Below are 19,589 nucleotides of genomic sequence, written 5' to 3'. Positions count from 1 at the left end.
ACCTCTAATTAGCATAGAGACCCGGAGAGCCCGGGAAAAGACATCGAAAATGGCGGGACACAGGATCCACCCTCAGAGACCAGACAAGCGGCTGGGTGGTGCCATTAGGTCTGGCTTTGCCCACGCTCAGGACACCGGCAGATGGTAGCTGGAAACGTGGTGGAACATTGAGGAGGCGCGCAGGGCCCACCCAGCTGGAAAAAACATGCTGGTGAACTCTCTAAACACAGCTGGGCACTGCAGGTACGTGAGCCCCAATGGGTAAACTTGTATGCACGGCCAGGGAGTGAGACAGGCCTGGAGGAGGGATGCATGGCTGAGATAGAGGTGTCTGCTGCTGGGCCGGGGAGTAGCAGCCACTATTGGACTCACCCACATAGCACCCCAACCAGCGCAGTGCTGACAGGCGCAGACCTCAGGGTGACTGAGAGCACAGTGATTGATAGAGTCTAGTCACGCTGCGTCCCCCCTGGAGGCTGGGACAGCCCGCTGGCAAAGGACTTTGACGCAGTACACAAGGTGGGAGTCGCAGTGGTGCGGGTCTGCTCAGACGTTCAAGCACGGCCAACAAGCGCTCCATAAGAAGAAAACAATAGAGAAACTGTACCCTCCGGTGAGGGGAGCTGAGCCATTGCAGTCATGGGCAGGGGAGACAAGACCCAATCCAAGCTGTCTTTTGAGTAGCAACGCTCGAAATCTCACGATGGTGCCTCAGGCAAGGACAATAGATCGCAACCATCAGCAAGCGACGACTCGGACTCGGACATACGCAGCATGCTCAGATCCATGTAGAAATCCCTGCAAAGTGGCATTGCATCACTGGGCACAAAAATGGACGCCCTCTCATATAGAATGGACAGAATGGCGGAACGTATTGAAAAACACGCAGAAAGACTGGACATGTCCGAGAGGCGCCTTACGGAGGTGGAAGAAGCGCACACCACACTGGATGCTGATCACAAACAGCTAGGGAAGGTGATGCACGTCCTGCAAGACAAGATGGAAGATTTGGAGGCTCTTTCGCGTAGATGCAACTTGCGAATTACGGGCCTGCCGGAAACCACCTCCACGGGGAACATGGAGCAATTCGTGGAGAAGCTGCTGGTGCCTCTGCTGGAAGAGAGAGTCTTTTCCGCAATGTTCATGGTTGAGAGGGCGCACCGCTCTCTGGGACCTAAGCTGCCAGTGGGCGATCCACCCAGGCCAATCGCGAAACTGCTTAACTTCCGCGACCGGGATGCGGCCCTACGCATAGCCGGGAGAAGAAAATCTTGAGGTACGAGGGTTCCGAACTGTCACTGTATCCAGACTTCACCGCCCGTGTTCAGGAGGCAAGTAGACATTTCGCCTCTCTAAAGAAGCAGCTCTGAGACCTGGGTGTTGACTACGCCATGCTGTATCCTGCGAAACTCAGAGTGAATAGACAAGGTCGCTCGCATATCTTCACAGACCCTAAGTCATTACAGCAGGCCATCAAACACTGGGTGACGGACCATCGTGGCAGCTCGGAGAGACAGCTCTTGGACGAGGCGACTGGAGGACCACTGGACAAATAGGATTGAGAACACGTGCCTGTGGATACAAGATGGGTAGGATGGAAGGAGTGAGGGGGGCGGGGTTGGGGGGCTGGGGTTTAGGATGCTGTTTGACTGCCCTACAGTGGACAACGCCTGCATAGACTGTCTGGAGGGCTCCATGGGTCTCTGATTTTGTGTGAAGAGAGACATTGTTGACCGGAATATAGTGGGGATCCTCTGGGACTGTAAGATGAGCAGGGTATGGTGGTGGGGTGGGGCAGATCGATTCTTCACATTATGATACAGGGGAAGGTGCTTTCCAGTGGGACTAGAGAAACACATTATTTTCAGGAGAGAATTGCTTGGAGGGAAATACTGCAACCTATGACAGAAGATGCAGGTGTGGTGGGGCTGGGCAGAGTCCTTTCTGTTTGGTTACATAGCTTGACCATGGGGCTACCTCCGCTTCAGAGTGCCTGGCACAAAGGTTGTAATTTGAGGAGGGATTGGGAGAGTGGGATTGGGGGTATAACCCAGTCCATGTGCGGACAAGTTGAGGGCGTTCTGCTGTGGGAGGGGGGTGGGATGGCAGGGGGTGAAATTTCTGACTATGGGTTGTTGGGGAGGAGGGGGGTTTTCTAGGAGGGGATTGGTTTTGTTATTGTTTTTTTAATGCTATGCACACAAAACGCAAAAGCTTACACAAGGGTTACTGGAGTTGTTGGTTATAGTGGTAACATGTGACACACTGTACTCAAGCACACGGATGGCGGCACATTGCTCAGGTATGTTCCAGATTAATGGCGAACGGTAGCGGGAGTAGAGAACCGAAGCCGGTAGACTACCTGATTGCCATGACTTGGAACGTTAGGGGACTTAATGATTTTCGTAAGGTTCATAAGGTGCTCAGTTACCTGCATAGGCACAATATTGATGTGGCACTATTACAAGAGACGCACCTCCCACAAACAAGTGCGAAACTGAGAAGCAAAGGGCTACTAGGGAACATTAACTCGGCAGGGTACACAACACATGTTAGAGGGGTGCTGACCTGGGTTAATCCCAAATCTGCTTTCACGCTGGAAATGCTGGAGTCGGACCCTAATGGACAATATGTTATATCGAGATGCAGAGGCAGGGGACTTGACTTGCTAACGGTAAATGTGTATGGACCTAACAATGACTGTCCTGAGTTTTTCGCGCAGTTAGCTACCAAGCTACAAAGATACCAAGATACACCAGTTATATGGGGCGGAGACTTTAATATGGTTAGGGATCCGGGCCTAGATAGGTCGACGAGGCAACAGAAGAAGCCGGTAGGGGCTGTGAGAGAGCTGGAAAGGGTGATGACCTGCATGGACCTTGATGATGTCTCGGGGGCACGTAACCAGAGTCCGGGGGGATTCACTCACTATTCAGCTTATCATAATGTTCACACATGTAGAGATTATTGGTTGGCCTCAACTACACTGTTAGAGCAAATTCGATCCTGTAGAGTCCTGCCGTGCACACTCTCCGACCACTCTCCAGTGTTACTGGTATTGGCTACCCCCAAGAAAACTATAACGCCATTTACCTGGCGCTTCCCGCTGTACTCACTGCTTGACCCTGCTTGTAAGGGGGAACTAGCGGAAGTAATCAAATTTTTTTTTTAGATCAATATAGGTTCGGTAGATAGCTTTCAGACAGTCTGGGAGGCCTTTATGGTCTATATACGTGGAATCGCAATGTCCAAACATTCGGGGGGTCTTGAAGGCCATAAGGCAGAGATTAAAGGACCTAGAACTGAAGCTAAGTCAATTGGAAGATCAGCAGGGGAATGGGGGGGACTCGGGGCGGGAGGAGGAAATATAGACGCTGCTTGACGAATATCACGAAGCGGCAGACAGTGAGATCAAACATTTAGGAAAATATGCTACAGCTCGCGCTTATGGAGAGGGTGATAGGCCAGGTTACATACTTGCCCAGATATTGAAAGCTAAACGTGGGAAGACACTGATAACACAGGTGAGATCTGATGAGGGAGACCTGCTTGCAGAAGAAGCAGATATTGCAGAGAGATTCCAGCAATTGTACGCAGATCTTTATACTTCGCTGTCAGAGGACATGGAAGAGGACATGCAGGATTACCTAGAACATATAGAACTACCCTACCTCTCGAATGTGCATAGAGAATTCTTAATGCTCCCCATAGAGAGAGAGATGAAATAATAGAAGCCCTGGCGGGCATGAAGTCGAGTAGTGCACCGGGGGCGGATGGCCTCACGGCCGACTTCTATAAAACGTTCATAGATATTTTGCTACCTCACTTAGCTACGCTCTTTGATGATCTATGCATCGAGGGTACTATGCCGAGATCCATGAGGGAAGCGATATGGGTAGCGTTCCCCAAGCCAGGGAAATCACCGGAAGAATGTAGCTCGTACCCCCCGTTGTCGTTCTTGAACGTGGATACTAAAATATTTGCAAAGATTCTGGCCAATCACCTAGCCCCATTGTCCTCGATATTGGTGGCTCCAGAACAGGCTGGATTCATACCCAGCAGAAACCTCACATACAATATCCGCACAGTGTTCGGTACCATGCAACATGTGAGACGTTGATACCAAAGCAGTGGCAGTATTCCTAGATATGGAGAAGGCATTCGACTCGGTGGAGTGGGTGTTCATGCGTAGGGTACTGACAAGGATGGGGCTGGGACCATGTTTTTTTACAGCTAGTCGGCACACTGTATTATAAACCCACGGCTAGAGTATGCATATGCAATTTAGTCACAGAACGGTTCGCCATTACTAGAGGCACAAGACAGGGCTGCCCACTATCACCACTGCTGTATGCCCTGGTAGCGGAGCCCTTGGCATGTGCCCTCAGAGAGTATCATAGTCACGATGGAATTGGCTTTCCGTCATACAGGATAGTGGTATCCACCTATGCAGATGACACTCTGCTGTATGTGCGAAATCCTGCACAAAATCTGTCGGCAGTACTTCGGGAAGTGGTGCGCTTTGGTGCGCTATCGGGCCTAAAAGTTACCTGTACCAAGTCCATAGTCTTTCCGCTGACCGCCGTCACGGAAGAATTTGAAATGGAATAGCCACTGCAATGGACTACTGACTCAGTTCGATACTTGGGTATTAGACTGCATACAGACTCAGAGACGGTACTACGGGAGAATTATGGCAGGGCCATGTACAGACTGGAGGACGACGTAGAAGCCTGGTGTAAGCTCCCACTGTCCTTGATGGGAAGAGTATCAATTATGAAGATAGTGGTTTTACCTAGGATGCTGTTCCTATTCACAAATATACCGATGGTACTGTAACAGGCCTTTTTTCAAAGACTTATCCAATTAATGCTAAAATTGCGTGGGCAGGTAAGCAGGCGAGGGTGATATGGCAGGTCCTTACATTACCCTATAGTATGGGAGGCCTGGGCACGCTGGATTTTGAGCTCTATTACAGAGTGGCGCAGAGCGCACACTTACATACCTGGATACATGGCGAGGAAGGTGTACAATTTCAGCGTCTGGACACGCTATTTGCCGCCCCAAACCCACCACCGGCGACACTCTTTGAAGCACTAGATCGCAGAACTGGCTTACTAGACTCTTTGAACGCGACTAGACATGCATAGCATTGCTTGCTACAGCAACAGGCAGGAGCGCCACTATACATGCCGACTAGGCCTATAGCATGGGCTCGCTGGTTGACTCCGTGCAGGGACAGGGGAGTCATCAAAGCACTGCATGCGCTGAACATTAAGTTTGTGGGAGATCTCTTTCAGGATGGGGTGGTGAAGTCCTGGGAACAAGTAGGGGGGAGGCAGAGGTGGGCACACAATTACAGCGCTTTCAGTTTTATAGGGTGCGACGGGCGATGCTAGAACTATTTGGGGAGGATATGCAGGAGCCTCCGGAAGTCCTGGAATTAACTTATGTCATTAAATTCACCTCCCCCGTAAGATAGTCACCAATATATATATAGAATAGCTATGTCACACAGAGCAAACAGATACACGACACCCAGGCTGGCCTGGCAAAGGGACTTACAGACAACAATAGATGACAAGATGTGGCAGTATTGCTACTCGAACACGAGGCGTGTCTCACTTCACGGAAAGCAGAGGCTTATTCATTTTACATTTATTAAGAGAGTCTATTACATGCCAGAAAGGCTATAGAGGTGTGGGCTCAGAGAAGAGGCAACCTGTGAGCGATGCCAAGCACAGACTGCGGATTTCATACACCTAGCTTGGACCTGCCCGGGTATATTTGCATATTGGGAAGATATATTCAGGGAATTGAGGAGGATAGTGGAGGTGGAATTGGCCCCGGATCACGCAATAGCCTTACTAGGGTACTCCAAAAAATTGCCCAAGGCACTACGCAGGCTTGAGGATATGGGACTGCTACTAGCGAAAAGAGTAGTGTCACTGTGCTGGATGAAGGGTCTGGTACCAACAGTAAAAAGATGGTCACATGATATGCTATACTGCTGTACGCAGACGGAGAACTATAGTGAATTGCTTACCCCTCCGCAGCAGACCTAAGAATATTTGGGGACCGTACATGACATATAGACAAAGGGACGACGGGGAGGCGAGCGAAGCCACAGAGACGCACACAGGAGAGATAGGCATGAGAGCGGGAGAGACGGTAGAGGGTTGACAACAGATACAGAGGTACAACACCTGACATTAGGAAATTGTGCTTCAGCCTTGGGAAATACGTACGAACGCTGAGGAAAGGTGTCGATAGCAGACTGGGGATCGCTGACGGTGCAAAGGGTGATACACTGCATTCACACTCCTAGCAGTTCAGCAGAGCACTGAAACCAGAGGGAACTACCCCTGGGGTAAGCTAGAATACAACGGAGGAACATTGAGAGTGGATATGAGAAACCATGGACACTCGGTTCAGATGGCGTAGAAAATGATGGAAGTCCCTGCCTGCCCAAATTGGGTTGTTGGCTTAAAAGCTGTGTAACCAAGAGACACATGAATGTTTTACATAAGGGACTGCGAAGTGTGCCACATGGTGGTTATGTGTGGATATGTTATTATGTAATGGCATTTTATAAAGATTTTTTTTTTTAAATAAAAAATTATCTATGCATCTTCTCAATTTTTCTGAATTTTCTCCTGTATATTTGCCTATGCATCTTCTTAAATATTTTCAATGCCATATTGTTGCTCTTTCTTTATCTACCTATCCTCTATTTTTCTTGTTGTTTTATTATGGTTCTTCTGGTTAATGTTTTTTTCCTTCTTGCATTTGTGTACTTTAGCATATTTGTCTTTTTATGGTTTTTCTTGCAAATACTTTATTTCGTTTTGCAGTTTCATTTTTGTGTTATATAAAGGGGGAGGATATGTGGTATCCTGCTTATGTATTTACCCTGTTGCTTTCTCCCTAGCTGCTCAGCCAGTGTGAATGTGCTGCATGGAATGTTGGTGTGGTGATGATGGATGGAATGTTGGGTGCCTGTGAAGTGAGGTGTGGCAGTTGAAGTATGCACTGAGCAGCAGGCAAGCTACTCCTGGTAGGGCTCCTCTACATGATCTGGACTACTGATAACCAAGACTCAATAAACTTGCTTAATCTACATCTCTGCCACTGCATCTTCTTCAATACAGTATTGTTTAAATGTTTATGTACTTTAAACAGATAAGACCTTGGTGAATGGCTGTGTTTAAAGTGTCCCTTAAGATGTTTTGTGGAAGTGACTACAAAAGTATACCCTGGAGTATCTTCAAGTAGCTGCTGCTGTCTCACGTTGATCTAATTTACTTTACAGGAACAAGCACTGCTGATTCAGGAGGAAGCGGACAAGCAACAACAGCAAATGCAGGAAGAGATCAAACTACTCCAGAAGAAGGTGGAGGAGTCCAATAGTTGTGTTATAATCTAACAGGGGTCTCCAACCAGTAACTCGTGAGCTACTGTAGCTCTCTGGCTACCTCTGAGTAGTTCACCTGTGCGCAGCCCAGCTTATTAAATTAGAAAGCTTTTGCTTGGTTGAATTAATATAGATATAAAAAAAATTGAGATTATACAACACTAATAGTATTAGAAGCTCTCAATGCGTTTCATTGAACATAAGTAGCTCTCAGTACGGAAAAGATCGGGGACCCTTGCAAGAGATTGAGCTGCATGTACACAATGGTAGAGGTTTCCAGATGTAGATGTGTTATACCAGTGGTTCCCAAAGTGTACGCCGCGGCACCCCGGTGCGCCGTGATTAGAAGCCAGGGGCGCCGCGCTAGATGTGGGACCTGGAAATTGCAGCAGCAATTCCTCCCCCTCCTTTGTGCTGCCAGGTCACGCGATCCTCGCACTCTGCATCTCAATTAGTGATTGATGGCGAAAGCCTTGATTCTCACACATGGCAGATGTTGCCCCAGGGCACGCATCTCCCTGTGTTTTCTTCTCGTAAGCTTCGTGAGCATTTCTGCTTCAGAGAATTGCTTGTGAATTATTTCAAAATGCTTGATCAGAGCAGGATAGTAGGAAATGCAACTGTTAATAAAAACGTCTACTGAAATGAAGAAATAGACCACGTGGCAGTGCACACATCATACAGGCACAGCCCTAACATCCAAAGAAACCCAGAGTTGAAATTAAAACCTGTAATGTGGCTACTTTCTTTACACATCCATTTATGCTAATATATGAAACGGCAACTTGAGGGGAACATTTATTCACAAACTCAAACAATTACTTTGAAAGAGACAAGTTAAGACAATTCTGAAAGGCACTCTTATCACAGGGGCCATTTCCCTCAGTCTGCATGGTGGTTTGACATATTGACACCAAAAACCCTTCTTCTCAAAACTAACACCTATTGCATCTAAGCACATAGTTCAATATGCATTCATTCAACCTTCACTCGAGATCATTTATTCAACCTTCACTATTTTTAAGCTTCTGTACTGGGTTCAGGGGTCCTGCCTGGGAAGGGTTGTGAGTGTTCCACAGGGAGCAAGTGTACCGCTTCGAAGCATTCTGTGCACCAATAGCCTTTACTGAAGAATACAGTGCCTTTTGATTTAAATGCACGTTGCCTCATTTGGGGGCACAGACCGCTACTTGGTTCAGGGAACACAATACACAGCACTAATGTGAGCCCACGGTTCTTCTAAAGTGTGCTGCCATACATTCAGTTGTCTACACACCACAGGGGATGTATGACATTACAACACATGCTTTTACATCGCATGCTTTTACAACGCGGTTTTTACAACGCATACCATTACAACGAATAGTGCTTTTAGGCGCTGGATAGTGAATTGTTTAATTTACTATTCCAACTCCAGTCCCCGTGGATAGTAGGGATGGTGTTGGATAGTACATTAAACCTATTCCCTATCCTAGAGCGCCCCCCAGCGCAATGCGTTGTAATGGTTTGCGTTGTAAAAGTTGCATTGTAAAGGCACTACGTGGTAAAAGTTGCGTTGTAAAGGTTGTTTACCCACCACAGGAGACAGCACTGCCCCTCTTGGATTATCAAGTTGAAGAGAGAGTCACCATTGCGTTGAGTCTGACGTGCATATGTTTACCTGAGCTGTCACGGTTCATTGTACTTGACTACTATGAACAGCAATCAGCGCCTTGAACCTCTGCTCAGTACCTACTGTACGTATGTAGGTTTGCCTTAAAATACCATAAACTCGTAAAAGAAAAATAAACTAAAGCTCTCAGCATCTCTGTACACATCGACCACAAAAGATTGGTTTTAGTGACACTTTTAATTAACTTTAGAACACATGTATTGGTGTGGTACAGCAAATTGACTCATTGAACTACCCAACATGTTTGTGACTTAAATTTTCATGCATTAGGAAGACCACAAACCACAAAGAGATATGACTTTTTGTGCCATACACAGTGACCAGTCATTTGCATTTCTTTTTTTTCTCTCTATAACTCTTCAGACATTATCAGGAAGGCTTCAGCCGAAGAAAATACTTTACCTCTCTGTAATTCCTAAAAAAGGGCACTAGATTTGAACACGAAGTTTCGCCGTGGATGCAGGAAAGTGGACTGACTGAGACCCGTCCGTGATGCGGGGGCTCCACCTCTGCCCTTCACTATCACTCCAGCTTCTTAGAGCTGAGCCTAGCTCCGGGCAGCCTGCTCCAGACAAATGTTTTAACAGCTGCCGCATCGTTATCAATGAAACAATCCCAATGGCGAGCACAAGAAGGAAAAACAAGCATTGGCAGTAAAGCCGCGCGGCCATGAAAGCGATCATCTGTATTAGAAAGGCAGAAGGAAGAATGGTTCAAGGCAGAGAGGAGAAGGGTTCAAGGCAGAGGGGAGAAGGGTGCAAGGCAGAGGGGAGAAGGGGGCAAGGCAGAGGGGAGAATGGTGCAAGGCAAAGGGTAGAATGGTGCAAGGCAGAGGGGAGAATGGTGCAAGGCGGAGGGGGAGAAGGGTGCACGGCGGAGGGGGAGATGGGTGCAAGGCAAAGGGGAGAAGGGTGCAAGGCAGAGGGGAGAAGGGTGCAAGGCAGAGGGGAGAAAGGTGCAAGGCAGAGGGGAGAAAGGTGCAAGGCTGAGGGCAGAAGGGTGCAAAGCATAGGGGTAGACGGATGCAAGGTAGAGGGGGTAGACAGATGCAAGGCAGAGGGGCTAGACGGGTGCAAGGCAGAGGGAGTAGAAGGGTGCAAGGCAGAGGGAGTAGAAGGGTGCAAGGCAGAGGTGAGAAGGTTGCAAGGCAGAGGGGAGAAGGGTGCAAGGGGGATGGTGATGAAGTTAAAAATGTGCCCCCTGGAAACATTTCTGCGGACGCCCATGATCAGAGCCCACCCCACGTAAACTTCTTGTAACGCCACAGAGCTCCTTGAGCCTTTCTCTAGCCTGGTTACTTTTAGTGGGAGTGCTTTATACTACTCTATGATGGTGTTGCATGCATTGAGATGTACTTTATAAGATCTTTGTGATTGCAAATAAAGTTTTATGATAGTGATGGCTACTCTCTGAATCCTTCATCACGTCTAGGCTTTATTCTTCATGTAGACCAGTGGTTCCCAAAGGGTGCGCCGTGGCACCCCGGTGCGCGGGTAAAAAAATAGCGGGGAGCCACGGCCAACTGCCAATTAGGTCAAGGGAGCCACGGGTCAAAAAAGTTTTGGAACCACTGTGTTATACAGTAACAAAATAAGAATGAGCTGCATGGAGTATGTATTTTAAACTAGAAAGGCAAAGGCACTGCCCTTATCTTCTGACAGTGGAACCTAATCACTGATGTCTTCTTCTAAAGGCCCTCCTTGCCGGAGCTCCAGATTTCTTTCTTTGTGAGAAAACAATCAATAACCAAATCAGTTAATTTATGGCACCTAAGGACAATGTTCAAACACCATCACAGTTCAATGATGGCATATGCAGGTGTGGGTTCTTCATAAACATTTACTTAAGCTCAGTATCCATTTATAAAATGTAACCCATGTGAGCAGCCATATATCACCAGGAGCTTTCATATCAAGCTGAAAGAGCAATGACTTATGGTAAAACTCGGTTAAGTGAGGCATGTTCATGTGACCACACTGATGATTCTTGAGAGGATTCTGTCAAAAACTGTGTGTACTTGTTAATTTTCTCCAGCTCTCAGGGTCTAGCTTGCCCTAATCTCTTGAGTATTTGTCAGCTGCACTCAACAGGATACTGCAACATGTTTTTTTGTGCATGCCAATAAAGCGCTGTAATTTACCTAATTATCAGTCCAGCATCTTGTATAATGAGTAGCTGTGGATTCAATAGTTAAACCATTGACAAAATATATATGTTGTCCTACCGTAAGAAAATACAGCATTTAAACATGTTGAGTAACTGCCAGGCAAGCAACTGAGGCTTGACACATCTGAGAGGCTTGGCCCTTCTCTGCTGCATGAAGTATATGAATGATACTGTCAAGTTGATATGTGTAAATGGACAGTAATTTCTTGAAAAAGTAAACTTACATATAGCTAGGCTTTCCTTTTTTCAGTTTCTATTTTTGGCAAGTTCTGGTAGGGTTTTTTTCAGTGTTTTCAATACCTTAAAAACAGTGGTTATCAGTGGTTACACATGTTTGTGCAATTAAAAACAACAGAAACAATGTTTTTCCAGTGTTTATGGAATGTTTTGATTTTATTATTACTTGTTTTCTCTCCTGATAGTGCATTTGTATGCACAGTGTGTGTGTGCAGGGTATATGTGGTCCAAATACATTTTTACAAATCAAACATTGTGGAACTCCATACAATACTTCTGTAGTTAGTCTTTGGTCATGTGCGCTTGCTCTTTCCTTCCCATGTAAACGTTTATCTGTGAAAAGGCCCTCTCAACATTGGCACTTGAGACTGGCAACGCCACAAAATCCAGTGTACAATTTGCTAACTGTGGCCACTGACATAGCTTTCCATTCCAATACTGGTGCACCTGAAGATTGTGATTTTCTGGGACAGGTTCTGCAACATATGCCTTGAACAGGGCAAATACGCCCTCAATTCGTGAAGCAATAAAAAATTAAGTAGTACTTTGAAAGTCTGGAGAAAAATCCCCTCAATGGAAGAGATATAAACCTTGTGCAGAGTACCTCACTGGGGCCTCATTGATTTCAAAGGCCATGGCAGGTGAAGGGGCATCAATGCATTATTGCAAGCCATTTCTCATGCACTGTAAAATAAAATTTCCTGAATTACTCCTCAACATTTTGCTTACCAAGTGGCAAGAATTCTAACATGCAACATGTTGCAGTGCCTAAGTCACTAAAAGTGTCAGCCAGCCTACTCTCAAGGAGATGTTTCACATCTACAGCAATTATGCGGAACACTTGGTAGACTGAAGACTGTAGTTTTGTTTTATTATGTCCACTACATTATTCATGATTTTCTGTAAAAATTTAAGAATGCAGTAGAGTGTACTCTTTTCACATCACTATCACTATCACTACGCAAACTTCTGTAAACGGTCGCCACATGGCTAATATAGCATTCACAGCCTCTAGGACTGAGAACCACAGGCTAAATGACACATTTAGGAATACTCTTTCTTTGATGCCACACATAGCAAAAAATGAGAAATATTTGCGTTTTAGTTCCTGCGCATAACAAAGCAGTGCACCAGAATGGAATACAAAGTCAATAGCATTCTTTATTAACTCTGAAGATTCTAAAGATGCTTTCAGCATACCATCTAGTAAGTAGCTGACATGGGCGAATTTTGCAAACTCGCGGTCCGCGAATTTGCGAACTCGCGATCCGCAAAATTCGTGAATTCGTGCGAATTTACGAATTTGCTGTTTTTGCCAGTTCGCGTGGGTTTTGTACAAGTTTGGGAACACAAACTTACTTGTGTGGTCGCAACGGTCGCGACCATGTTGTTTCTACGTGTCCAGCCTGTTAGCGACCCTGTGGTTCATCGCGGCCACCCTCCGGTTCATCACTGCCACCCTCTGGTTCTCCAATGCCACCCTCTGTATCATCACTGTCCCCCTCTGGTTTATCACAGCACCCTCTGGTTCATCACTGCCACCCTCTGGTTCATCACTGCCACCCTCTGGTTGATCACTGCCATCCTCTGGTTCATCCCTGCCACCCTCTGGTTCATCACTGCCACCCTGTTGTTTGCCACTGCCACCCTCTGGATCATCACTGTCCCCCTCTGGTTCATCACAGCACCCTCTGGTTCATCCCTGCCACCCTCTGGTTCATCACTGCCACCCTCTCGTTTGCCACTGCCACCCTCTGGATCATCCCTGTCCCACTCTCTCATTTGCCACTGCCACCCTCTGGATCATCACTGTCCCCCTCTGGTTTATCACAGCACCCTCTGGTTCATCACTGCCACCCTCTGGTTGATCACTGCCATCCTCTGGTTCATCCCTGCCACCCTCTGGTTCATCACTGCCACCCTCTCGTCTGCCACTGCCACCCTCTGGATCATCACTGTCCCCCTCTGGTTTATCACAGCACCCTCTGGTTCATCACTGCCACCCTCTGGTTGATCACTGCCATCCTCTGGTTCATCCCTGCCACCCTCTGGTTCATCACTGCCACCCTCTCGTTTGCCACTGTCACCCTCTGGATCATCACTGTCCCCCTCTGGTTTATCACAGCACCCTCTGGTTCATCCCTGCCACCCTCTGGTTCATCAGTGCCACCCTCTGGTTTGCCACTGCCACCCTCTGGATCATCACTGTCCCCCTCTGGTTCAAGGCTGCCACCCTCTGGTTCATCACTGCCACCCTCTTATTTGCCACTGCCACCCTCTGGATCATCACTGTCCCACTCTCTCATTTGCCACTGCCACCCTCTGGATCATCACTGTCCCCCTCTGGTTTATCACAGCACTCTCTGGTTCATCACTGCCACCCTCTGGTTGATCACTGCCACCCTCTGGTTCATCCCTGCCACCCTCTGGTTCATCACTGCCACCCTCTCATTTGCCACTGCCACCCTCTGGATCATCACTGTCCCCCTCTGGTTTATCACAGCACCCTCTGGTTCATCCCTGCCACCCTCTGGTTCATCACTTCCACCCTCTCGTTTGCCACTGCCACCCTCTGGGTCATCACTGCCCCCCTCTGGTTTATCACAGCACCCTCTGGTTCATCACTGCCACCCTCTGGTTTGCCACTGCCACCCTCTGGATCATCACTGTCCCCCTCTGGTTCAAAGCTGCCACCCTCTGGTTCATCACTGCCATCCTCTGGTTCATCCCTGCCACCCTCTGGTTCATCCCTGCCACCCTCTGGTTCATCACTGCCACCCTCTCGTTTGCCACTGCCACCCTCTGGATCATCACTGTCCCCCTCTGGTTTATCACAGCACCCTCTGGTTCATCACTGCCACCCTTTGGTTGATCACTGCCACCCTCTGGTTCATCAATGCCACCCTCTGGTTGATTGCTGCCATCCTCTGGTTACTCCCTGCCACCCTTTGGTTCATCACTGCCACCCTCTGGTTTGCCACTGCCACCCTCTGGATCATCACTGTCCCACTCTCTCATTTGCCACTGCCACCCTCTGTATCATCACTGTCCCCCTCTGGTTTATCACAGCACCCTCTGGTTCATCACTGCCACCCTCTGGTTTATCACTGCCATCCTCTGGTTCCTCCCTGCCACCCTTTGGTTCATCACTGCCACCCTCTGGTTTGCCACTGCCACCCTCTGGTTCATCACTGCCACCCTCTCGTTTGCCACTGCCACCCTCTGGATCATCACTGTCCCCCTCTGGTTTATCACAGCACCCTCTGGTTCATCCCTGCCACCCTCTGGTTCATCACTGCCACCCTCTGGTTTGCCACTGCCACCCTCTGGATCATCACTGTCTCCCTCTGGTTTGCCACTGCCATCCTCTGGTTCATCACTGCCATCCTCTGGTTCATCCCTGCCACCCTCTGGTTCATCCCTGCCACCCTCTGGTTCATCACTGCCACCCTCTCGTTTGCCACTGCCACCCTCTGGATCATCACTGTCCCCCTCTGGTTTATCACAGCACCCTCTGGTTCATCCCTGCCACCCTCTGGTTCATCACTGCCACCCTCTGGTTTGCCACTGCCACCCTCTGGATCATCACTGTCCCCCTCTGGTTCAAGGCTGCCACCCTCTGGTTCATCACTGCCATCCTCTGGTTCATCCCTGCCACCCTCTGGTTCATCCCTGCCACCCTCTGGTTCATCACTGCCACCCTCTCGTTTGCCACTGCCACCCTCTGGATCATCACTGTCCCCCTCTGGTTTATCACAGCACCCTCTGGTTCATCACTGCCACCCTCTGGTTGATCACTGCCATCCTCTGGTTCATCCCTGCCACCCTCTGGTTCATCACTGCCACCCTCTCGTTTGCCACTGCCACCCTCTGGATCATCACTGTCCCCCTCTGGTTTATCACAGCACCCTCTGGTTCATCCCTGCCACCCTCTGGTTCATCACTTCCACCCTCTCGTTTGCCACTGCCACCCTCTGGATCATCACTGTCCCCCTCTTGTTTATCACAGCACCCTCTGGTTCATCCCTGCCACCCTCTGGTTCATCACTGCCACCCTCTGGTTTGCCACTGCCACCCTCTGGATCATCACTGTCCCCCTCTGGTTCAAGGCTGCCACCCTCTGGTTCATCACTGCCATCCTCTGGTTCATCCCTGCCACCCTCTGGTTCATCCCTGCCACCCTCTGGTTCATCACTGCCACCCTCTCGTTTGCCACTGCCACCCTCTGGATCATCACTGTCCCCCTCTGGTTTATCACAGCACCCTCTGGTTCATCACTGCCACCCTTTGGTTGATCACTGCCACCCTCTGGTTCATCAATGCCACCCTCTGGTTGATTGCTGCCATCCTCTGGTTACTCCCTGCCACCCTTTGGTTCATCACTGCCACCCTCTGGTTTGCCACTGCCACCCTCTGGATCATCACTGTCCCACTCTCTCATTTGCCACTGCCACCCTCTGTATCATCACTGTCCCCCTCTGGTTTATCACAGCACCCTCTGGTTCATCACTGCCACCCTCTGGTTTATCACTGCCATCCTCTGGTTCCTCCCTGCCACCCTTTGGTTCATCACTGCCACCCTCTGGTTTGCCACTGCCACCCTCTGGTTCATCACTGCCACCCTCTCGTTTGCCACTGCCACCCTCTGGATCATCACTGTCCCCCTCTGGTTTATCACAGCACCCTCTGGTTCATCCCTGCCACTCTCTGGTTCATCACTGCCACCCTCTGGTTTGCCACTGCCACCCTCTGGATCATCACTGTCTCCCTCTGGTTTGCCACTGCCATCCTCTGGTTCATCACTGCCATCCTCTGGTTCATCCCTGCCACCCTCTGGTTCATCCCTGCCACCCTCTGGTTCATCACTGCCACCCTCTCGTTTGCCACTGCCACCCTCTGGATCATCACTGTCCCCCTCTGGTTTATCACAGCACCCTCTGGTTCATCCCTGCCACCCTCTGGTTCATCACTGCCACCCTCTGGTTTGCCACTGCCACCCTCTGGATCATCACTGTCCCCCTCTGGTTCAAGGCTGCCACCCTCTGGTTCATCACTGCCATCCTCTGGTTCATCCCTGCCACCCTCTGGTTCATCCCTGCCACCCTCTGGTTCATCACTGCCACCCTCTCGTTTGCCACTGCCACCCTCTGGATCATCACTGTCCCCCTCTGGTTTATCACAGCACCCTCTGGTTCATCACTGCCACCCTCTGGTTGATCACTGCCATCCTCTGGTTCATCCCTGCCACCCTCTGGTTCATCACTGCCACCCTCTCGTTTGCCACTGCCACCCTCTGGATCATCACTGTCCCCCTCTGGTTTATCACAGCACCCTCTGGTTCATCCCTGCCACCCTCTGGTTCATCACTTCCACCCTCTCGTTTGCCACTGCCACCCTCTGGATCATCACTGTCCCCCTCTTGTTTATCACAGCACCCTCTGGTTCATCCCTGCCACCCTCTGGTTCATCACTGCCACCCTCTGGTTTGCCACTGCCACCCTCTGGATCATCACTGTCCCCCTCTGGTTCAAGGCTGCCACCCTCTGGTTCATCACTGCCATCCTCTGGTTCATCCCTGCCACCCTCTGGTTCATCCCTGCCACCCTCTGGTTCATCACTGCCACCCTCTCGTTTGCCACTGTCACCCTCTGGATCATCACTGTCCCCCTCTGGTTTATCACAGCACCCTCTGGTTCATCACTGCCACCCTTTGGTTGATCACTGCCACCCTCTGGTACATCAATGCCACCCTCTGGTTGATGGCTGCCATCCTCTGGTTACTCCCTGCCACCCTTTGGTTCATCACTGCCACCCTCTGGTTTGCCACTGCCACCCTCTGGATCATCACTGTCCCACTCTCTCATTTGCCACTGTCACCCTCTGGATCATCACTGTCCCCCTCTGGTTTATCACAGCACCCTCTGGTTCATCACTGCCACCCTCTGGTTGATCACTGCCATCCTCTGGTTCCTCCCTGCCACCCTTTGGTTCATCACTGCCACCCTCTGGTTTGCCACTGCCACCCTCTGGTTCATCACTGCCACCCTCTCGTTTGCCACTGCCACCCTCTGTATCATCACTGTCCCCCTCTGGTTTATCACAGCACCCTCTGGTTCATCCCTGCCACCCTCTGGTTCATCACTGCCACCCTCTGGTTTGCCACTGCCACCCTCTGGATCATCGCTGTCTCCCTCTGGTTTGCCACTGCCATCCTCTTGTTCACCACTGTAGATTATGGGGGGAAAGCAAAGCACACCTTCCCAGCCTCAACTGAGATGATTTAATTTGGGGCTGGTTAATGTGTCACTGAATTTGTGCTTCAAGTCTGGCACCTGCTTCCTTAGCTGTAAGACCTTCCTGTTGCAGTTATTTTTTTTACAGGAGCAATGTGCCATACTTGTAACTATTCTCTGACCCTGCTTTGAGGGTCAGAGCAGGGTCAGAGAATAGTTGAAAGTAGGCAACTGAACTCTGGAGGAGCCCCTCAGGAAGCACTACAGGGAATGGTTACAAATTCGTTTGAACTTTTGCACCTGCTAAGTGCTTTCAGTTTTCCAAAATTTGTTTTTCTTCCATTTCGCGAGATTTGCTGGACGCGAAATCGAACTTGCAATCCGCAAATTCGTGCGAATTTGCTGATTTCTCTTTTTTTTTGCATGGTCGGGCGGTTTTTCTTTTTTTTTGCGTGTTCGGGCGGTTTTTTGCTTCTTCGCGGGCAGCTTGCAGCGCACCGACTCCGAGGTTGCCCATGAGGTCATGTACGGGCGCGGCCATCTTGTTTGCGTGACGTGTTTCCGTTTCCGGCCGCTCGTTGCGAGTTTGCGTCGTATGCGGCGCGCGATTACGTATTCGTGAGCGTTTTTGCGTGCTCGCGTGGGAAATATCGCGCAAACTTACCCACGCGGGCCTCTATGGGCGCGGCCATCTTGTTTTTCATTCACTGCTATGGTTTTGGGCATGCTACCTCTCTATCCACCTTACATCTTTGCAATCCTATGTTTTTCTGAACTTTTTTTTTTTTTTTTTTTGCTTATTATCTCTCTCTTCAATTTCCTACATCTATATTTTGTGTTTTTTTAAACTTTTTGTTACTTTATTACCTACTTTATTTCTTTTGCTCTCTCTCTTATTTTTTTTCACACCTATTCATCTTTCCTTCTTCTTGTGCCCAGGACCATGGCTAAGGGAGGCAACAAGGGCAAGGGGAAGGGTCCAGCTCCACGTACCCGGCTCCCTTGCGGGCGTTGGAGGGGGGAGGAAGTGCAGCCCAGGGAGATCTTTCCTGCGGTGAAGGTGGCCGCCTTGCTGGTTTTTGTCCAGGTCCACCTTCCTAAGACCGTGGCAGCAGGTGGGCGGATTGCTTCCGGTTACGGCCTCCGGGAGCGTCGCCAGCTGTGGGACACGGTGTGCCGGCGCATGCATAAGGAGTTTGGGGTCCGGCGCACCTACCACCAAGTGACGCACCGGTGGAGTGACATCTTGGACCGGGAGCAAGACCTCGTCGACCTGCTTGGTGTGGAGATCCCTGGGCTTGGTAAGGAGCTATTCAATAACTACTTTTTTTCCTTCTGCTCTGTTATATTGCTAATCTATTTTTTTCCTGAAGAGTACGAATGCTGCTGATTAGATTACATTGCAGGTAAATTAATGTTTAAATAGCTACTGTTATTGCAGGTGCTCGCCTGGTTATTGGCGCTGATACTATGCTTACTTGTTTGCAACTTTTTAGTCATTTGAGAACATTACTACGTAATGCTAGAGACAGTAGACTCAAGTCTAGTCCTTCTTTGTACTCCTGCTGCTGCCACTTTGAAGAGATAGTGGTGGATTGATAAGTTGAGTATACTATTTATTACTTGTTCTAGGACATTTGTTAGTGGTCTGCAATCATGATGACGTACTGTGTCTGTCACGCGACGTCTCGTGCTGCTGAGTGATGGCAGTCGTAGTAGAACCTTTTTGTTGTTGATGTAGTTAGTGAATTACATAACTTTCCTATTAGACGGTCTGCGAATCCTGCAATACTGTACTACTATTCTCTTAGTTGACCAGATCAGATGCAATTGATGTTAATTTGTTTTCCCGACATAATTTTAGATT

The 19,589-nt window shown here is 49.0% G+C and overlaps 1 protein-coding gene across 1 annotated transcript in view; it reads left to right on the top strand.

Moving 5' to 3' along the window:
* The window catches only part of LOC144791796 (guanylate-binding protein 1-like), a 1,313,208-nt gene extending 1,303,353 nt beyond the window's left edge, over nt 1–9,855 (top strand). The window contains exon 18 of the mRNA XM_078666563.1: nt 7,313–9,855. Within this exon, the coding sequence (XP_078522689.1) occupies nt 7,313–7,426 (114 nt within the window). The 3' untranslated portion in view covers nt 7,427–9,855. The remainder of the gene's footprint in view (nt 1–7,312) is intronic.
* The last annotated feature ends 9,734 nt before the right edge of the window (nt 9,856–19,589 follow it).

This window comes from Lissotriton helveticus, chromosome 11 (assembly GCF_964261635.1).
Source record: "Lissotriton helveticus chromosome 11, aLisHel1.1, whole genome shotgun sequence".
Taxonomy (NCBI): Eukaryota; Metazoa; Chordata; class Amphibia; order Caudata; family Salamandridae; genus Lissotriton; species Lissotriton helveticus.
Note: the sequence above shows the minus strand (reverse complement) of the source record. Positions and strands in the feature narration are given on the sequence as shown.